Below are 6,737 nucleotides of genomic sequence, written 5' to 3'. Positions count from 1 at the left end.
GTACAGACCCACTGCCCGTACCCCAAGTCTGTGTAGAGAATCAACGAGCCAAATGAATTAATAATAACTTGGTATGCACAATGGATGGTCATAATTTAAGTCTATTAATAGACAGACTAAAATCAATAATAAACGATGTGATGATGAATATGAATATAACAATGAATATCGAATTATGATTTAAGTTTAACTTACAGTAACTTAACGCAATGGTAGACGCTTTGAGGATGTAAACGTTGATCGATGATAAAATTTTTCATTATACATAGAATACATAATATGCACAGTAAATAAATCACAGTATAGAAATCAGAGTAAATAAATGACAGTAAATGAATCACAGTACATAAGAAAAATATCGAAGCCAATGGTTCTCGAACATCTGTAACATACAAGGGATTAGTAACAAGAGAAAGGACGAGTATGAGATGCGCGCCCACCCTCCGCGACGGCTCACGAGAAAGTGAGGAAGCTAACGCTGTGATGTATTGGGCCTACGTAGGTTATTACGCAACAGCTAGTTTCTTTGTCACGTTCGTTCGAGTTGAATTGTTCTTGCTGGCTTGAACGACCTTCCTCCTTGAACGACCCAAACACACGATGGTACGGCCAGGTACGGCCATGGTACACGGCTAGGTCAATAAACTGTGTGATGCAACGTCTTACTACCGCGTTGGACCGACGGAGAGCACCGATACCGCGGCACGCTCTACCGTACTCTCTCGCTCGCACACGTCCCCCCATAGACCACCGAAATTCCTCGGCACGCGTCAACACCGACGGAGAGCACCGATACCGCGGCTCGCTCTCCCACTCTCGCTCGCTCCCGTTCGACCCCTCCGGCCATCTTCGGCACCGTTCGACACTCGTCGACACCGACGGAGAGCACCGATACCGCGGCTCGCTCTACCGCTCTCGTTTATTTATGATGTTCATATTCCCCAAATAAATATCATTTTTAACTAATTTGTTTAAGCGACCTGTTCCTTTTAAAGATTAGCTCTCGAATATAAATCCCTAAGACCAGTATATGTTATTCATTACATATCGTTAAATACGATTTTTCTCACAGGATACCGATTTCTATTACAGTATCATAAAATAATTACAAATATGAAACTTCTTTACCTCTTCTTGAACATTCTAATTTCATAGCTCTAAACTGGGTACCTGAAAGTATTTCATTGAATTTGTGTAAAAGATTTTACTACTTTTTACGGTTACCCATCACTAGCTGTATGACATTGTGACTATACCTACGTGTACATGGCTTTGTTCGAATGCACATTTTCATGCACTTACTTCTTAACACAAAACTTCGGGTCGTCGGTCAATTTTATTACTGTAGGAACAGTCAGGTAGAGAATTGGCAAGAAAAGGCGCAGCAGTCATTCCCTCTACTTACTGTTCCTTCGGTAATTAAATTACCTAGTTACCTGAAGCTTCGTTTTGAAGATTTCGTTTCGTCCACTGTTTAGTTAGATTTATAAAAATACTTCGTTTATCCAGAATTATATGAAATTCTTGTCGGATCGGGACATGCCTCGACGCCGACTTAATACAATGGAAGTAAGTAGTAATATTTATAATAATCCTCTAAACAACTCCGCTATTAAAACCGTGTCGACGCATGTAAATCTATCAACAGGACCTCACTGTCGATTGTGGAGGGGGTGACACAGTCGTCTCCGCTCCGACGATATCGCCCCTGTACCATCGACAGTGAGGGATCGTTCACCAATTTACACGCGCCACACGATTTTCTACGATGCGCGTCAGAATGCTCGTGTTCAGCTTGACGTTGTACGAAGTCGTTAGCTGCGCGTCGAGCCAGTACAATCGACCCTTTCAAGTGTGTTCTGCAATGCGCGTTGCATAGATTTGGACTGCCTTTAAGATGGGTCCTATGAATGAAACTACACTGTATAAATGACTATAAACAAGCACGTAGGGTCAACTAAGGCACAGACGTCTGAATACCCATAAACACTTCTGCAACTACGGGAAACAATGTGCCACTAGTTTTATAAATATTTCTATCGCTAAAACATCATCCACAATAGAATCGAAGGGAAAACGTTTATGTTCTTCACATTCGTCGTTCTAACAAACTCGAAATTCGATGAACGATGGAAGTAAAAGTGTATCTATCGGTATTATTCGAGTCGAAGGGGTTTTTCTACACGATGAGGAAAAACGTCCTCGCTTCGACGCCATGTTGTACGCATAGCTATTATTTTTGGGGCGGTGAACTCTGTCCGCATTCGTACAATCTGACGGATCACACGTTCGCGGCGGAGGGGTGGATAGGAATGGTGACCGCGTATCTCGGCTGCAATTTACTGCCGGCTGCATTTCCACAACCCGGGTAATCAACAACCAGCCCCGACAATGAGCACGAATTGAATGAACGGTCTAGTTACCGAAACCAAAACGTAACTATGGCAAATTGTCGCGGAATGTCACGTCTCGTGACTTTATCGTCAGAAAAGCGTGTTCAGAACCGACGAATGATATCTTTATAAATAGATAGTGTCAGATAGTGTCAGATACCGTTACTCATAATACTGTCAAATTTCAAAAGTAGACATGTTAAATACTAAATAAATCAAAAGAATTGAGTTTCTTTTTTATTATGTTCAGTCTTCTTCTTTTTGAATTGTTCCAAATACCTACCATGCGCATTTATGAAGGATTTTAATTACCAAAATGGTTTCCATTCCATTCAACAATCTCGTCTGAACCTCTGTTTGAGTCAGACATGACCTTTTCGTAAAGTTTAATTGTTTTTCTTCTGAAATAATCAGTGACATACGTTTGGTTTCTTTCATGAACTAAATCTATACCTTACAATAACGGGGTACAACTTCCCCTTATATTTATCGTGGATTTGAGTCTGTTATTTTTACTTTTTGATTATGTTTCTACACTTATAGCAACAAATTGTGGAATTCTCATTTAAAAGAAACATTTAATTCGTTCTATGTCATATTCAGTACTTAATTAGTTTCAATCAGTCACATTACCTGAGAATTGAATAAACGCCGAATTTGTTGTTGCAATGTATTGGATTACCTAAGGTATTTACATATAAGATACTGAAAAATATTTGATGAAAAAAATCGCAAGCAGTTTCTGCAGGACATAATATACTCTAACATTATATTGTTGTTGAAGAAAATGATTTAGATATTAATGGAGAATTAATTATGGATAAATGAATTATAAAAATTTTCAGATGGAGCAATAAGTACGTGGTACTCGACTGTCCCACGGACATGGCGAAGGATATCGTGGTGAGCCACGTGAGGGATGTCGCGCTCGGAAAAAGAACGTATCACTATTTATTGAGTGGCCTGGTAAGTGCTTGTCGAGTGAATGAAATCCTCGAACTTGATTGATTTTGACAACATGCTTCACTTTTACACACCAGAGACAACCAATGACACTCCAATACGCTCAGAACACTGCAAAGAAAAAAAGTTCTTATGTATCATAAGAATTTTAAGAATCATAAGTTACGTAAAAATCATAAGATCGCTTATGTTTTTCCAAATATATGAATTACTTCTATTATAGAACATCACAAAAATACGAAAACATCTGCAGTCCGTACATTTAATTCTGTAGTTTCATATTTTAATTACTATCTTCTTATAAATTACACTGCAGAATATCATTCCCTTTTTAAATTAGATTTAGTAACCAAAAGATTGAATCGAAAAGTATTAATATAAACAGCTTTCTGTATGTTATATATCAAAACTGTAAAATTCTCTTTCAATAACTTGTTGCTAGTAACGAAATCCCACCACATTTCTGTGATTATTAGCAAAACGCCGAATATCACATGATTTTACTTTTAAGATATTGTCGTTTAAAGTTCTGAACACCACTCCTCTTCATTAGAAATGTGTTTTTGTTTTCTTGTCGCGAAATAAATGTATATTTCCTTCACTTTGCACAATACTCTTCTGTATATTGCGTAGCTTTTGTAAAATCCAAGTTACGTACACATGTATCATTCCTATGTAATAGTGTGCTATTTCTGGTAAAATAAAAATATGGAAAATGATTTTATTCATTTTATTCTACACAAAATAAGTTATAGTAAGAATGGAATATTGAACGTCGATTAAATAACATTATATTTTTGAATATACAAAATGTGTTTTCATACATCTTTTTTTGACAAATACGTATGTCAAATATGACAAAATACATTGTCCTATATTCTACAACTTAATTAATAGATAAGTTCAAATTTTTCGAAATTCTGACATGCAGCGATTTTCTTAGTCACAGATTTTGTAACACACAGATGAAAGTAACTTCAAGACAACCCCTGATCCATTTATATTCACACCCCTATGCACTTCACTTTTTGTTCACTTTCCATACAATTCACATCCTTTTCCTTTCTACACAATTTACTTTCCTTAATCTTTATCCATTTGTTCTATTCTATTGTCTCGCCAAAGTACGCGTTCGGAATCAAAGAGCTCGTTTGTAGCGGTCTGACGGACTACTCGTTTCGCGACTCGAGATCGGGTCAGATCGAGTGATCCCGGAAAAACGGAATCTTTTTGGCACACGTACAGAACCGCTCGTACCTACAAACTACCACGAGCTCTTCCCCCCCCCTCCTGCCCAACCACCGCATGCTTTTGTATATTTTCTGTGACAGTGGTACAAGCACGCCCCTTTTCGTGTAATCAGATAATGGACGACCGATGGGAGAGCGAGGTGATCGAATACGGGGCCATCAACATCACCGGTTTTCGCATCGTGGACGCCACTCGACCCTACGTCAAAGACTTCCTGGCCGGCTGGCATCGTCTCGATCCGGCGACGTCTCAAGGAGCCGGCCGCGAATCTATTTCCGTACGTATGGTTCCCTGTTCCACCCTTCTTCCCGCACGAAATGTCCTCGATAGGGTCCTCCATACGTCGAATTTTCTCGTGGAAAAATCGCCTCCCCTGTTATCCTCATCGTCTCCCTTCTCGACGACTCTCGCCGATAGGGATATTATTCAACCTTCCTCCCTATTTTCGTCAAAATCATTTTTCGTTCACCATGGTTTATCCACGTCACCGTGTATACGTCATCTTACCAAAAGAACACCACGAACTGTCGAGCCTCGTGCGAAACGTTGAGCGCCACCGCCACTCGGCGCGCTCCAATTGTCCGGCTTAAGGGGTCATGCTCAGTCAGGAGGCCGAGAAAAGAGTGTTATTTAGGAATTTTTTTCTTGAAAACTATAAGACCTTTTTCAAAAAATGTGTTTGCGTTTGAAAGACTGCAGTTTCTAGATTATAAGGTAATTTTTTTTATTTAAAAATATTTATTAGTAAATAAATGGTGAGCGATCTCCCGGATGTCTCTTCACAAAAAGTGGTCTGCTGTGATCACTGTAACTTCGTAACGGTTCATCTGAAATTAAAAATTCAGTAAGATTTATGTAATGGAATAATCAATCTTGTTCTTGAACGTGGGGTTTTTTGAAATATTGATTAGGAACAAAATGGCGAACATTTTACCGAAAAAGTGCGATTTTCACCTAAAAATCACTCGTTTTTGGTCAATTAAAAAAAAGTATGAAACGAAAAAAAAATCCTTCGTTCAAGGACAAGTTTTTCTGATTGGAAATAAGGCGCAAAAGGTTTCATGTAAATCGACACAGCAGTTTTCGAGAAATATTGATCACAGATTTGAAAAATTACGTTTAAAATTTCAAGTCAAGCTTACACTTATGTAAAATGTTCTTCTTTTAACGCCTCTAACTCTGTCATTTTTAATTGACTTACTTTGAAACTTGCACAGAATATTCTCGAGATGTTCTTCAAGAAAATGTAGAAAGTGAAAACTCGATTTTTTGAAAATTTCTGACTGAGCATGACCCCTTAAGTGCGTCAGCCTTTTCGGATATCTGACGCAGTCAAGTGTCGAACTCGCGAACAGGAGCTCAAAGCCACGAACCAGGAAGGGAAAAACAAACTGAGGTCTGTAATACGAGTCCGCGTGGGTTAACAGTACGGAGATATTAAAAGGGGTGGGCGAGTGACACGAGTGCTACTCAGATTTCGCCCTGGAGTCGGGTATTTCTGTTCTTTGGGTCGTTGAGGATGATCTGTGAAATGGAAAACTGTTGAAGAGTGAAACAGAAATAATATTGTACTATTGTTGGTGGAAATTTTTACGAGCCAGGGTTAAGCGCAAAAGTCGAGGCATGGCGTGTTTGGTTTGAGTTTGTTATGTGGACGGATTTGTGTCTATTTCATCACAGGCAGCCACTAGGATTGGTTGTCCTGTACGAGCCTGAGCCTATTTCATCTCAGGGAGCTATTAGGATGGTTTAGACGTCGTGGACGAACTGGTATCTATTTCATCACAGGGAGCCACTAGGAAAAATTTGTGTGGACGAACCTGAACCTATTTCATCTCAGGGAGCCACTAGGATTGTTAATATGGGCCTCCTAACTTTAAGAATTCAGCACACTTCGAGCGGGAAAGTGTGCCTTTGTGGGTTCACTTCTAGCTGGGAATTTAGATATTATTCTAGAGTTGAAATGAACAACATATAACTATAAACATATAATTCAGTGTTGTTATATTTATATGTATATAAAGTCAGTATTTACAGTGAGTGTCAAAAGTATTCGTACACCCTTTAAAACGGAACAACTCTTTTAAAATTGGTCCAAATGACTCCAGTTTTTTTGTGAAGTTAGAGACA

The 6,737-nt window shown here is 38.9% G+C and overlaps 1 protein-coding gene across 1 annotated transcript in view; it reads left to right on the top strand.

Moving 5' to 3' along the window:
- The window catches only part of LOC107193883 (glutamate receptor 1-like), a 131,132-nt gene that overhangs the window by 99,580 nt on the left and 24,815 nt on the right, over window positions 1-6,737 (top strand). The window contains exons 5-6 of the mRNA XM_015583418.1: window positions 3,239-3,359; window positions 4,720-4,884. Coding sequence (XP_015438904.1) covers window positions 3,239-3,359; window positions 4,720-4,884 — 286 coding nt within the window. The remainder of the gene's footprint in view (window positions 1-3,238; window positions 3,360-4,719; window positions 4,885-6,737) is intronic.

Source organism: Dufourea novaeangliae, unplaced genomic scaffold, assembly GCF_001272555.1.
Source record: "Dufourea novaeangliae isolate 0120121106 unplaced genomic scaffold, ASM127255v1 scaffold34, whole genome shotgun sequence".
NCBI classification, from domain to species: Eukaryota; Metazoa; Arthropoda; class Insecta; order Hymenoptera; family Halictidae; genus Dufourea; species Dufourea novaeangliae.
The sequence above is the reverse complement of the archived record's forward strand: the minus strand, read 5'-3'. Positions and strand labels throughout refer to the sequence as shown.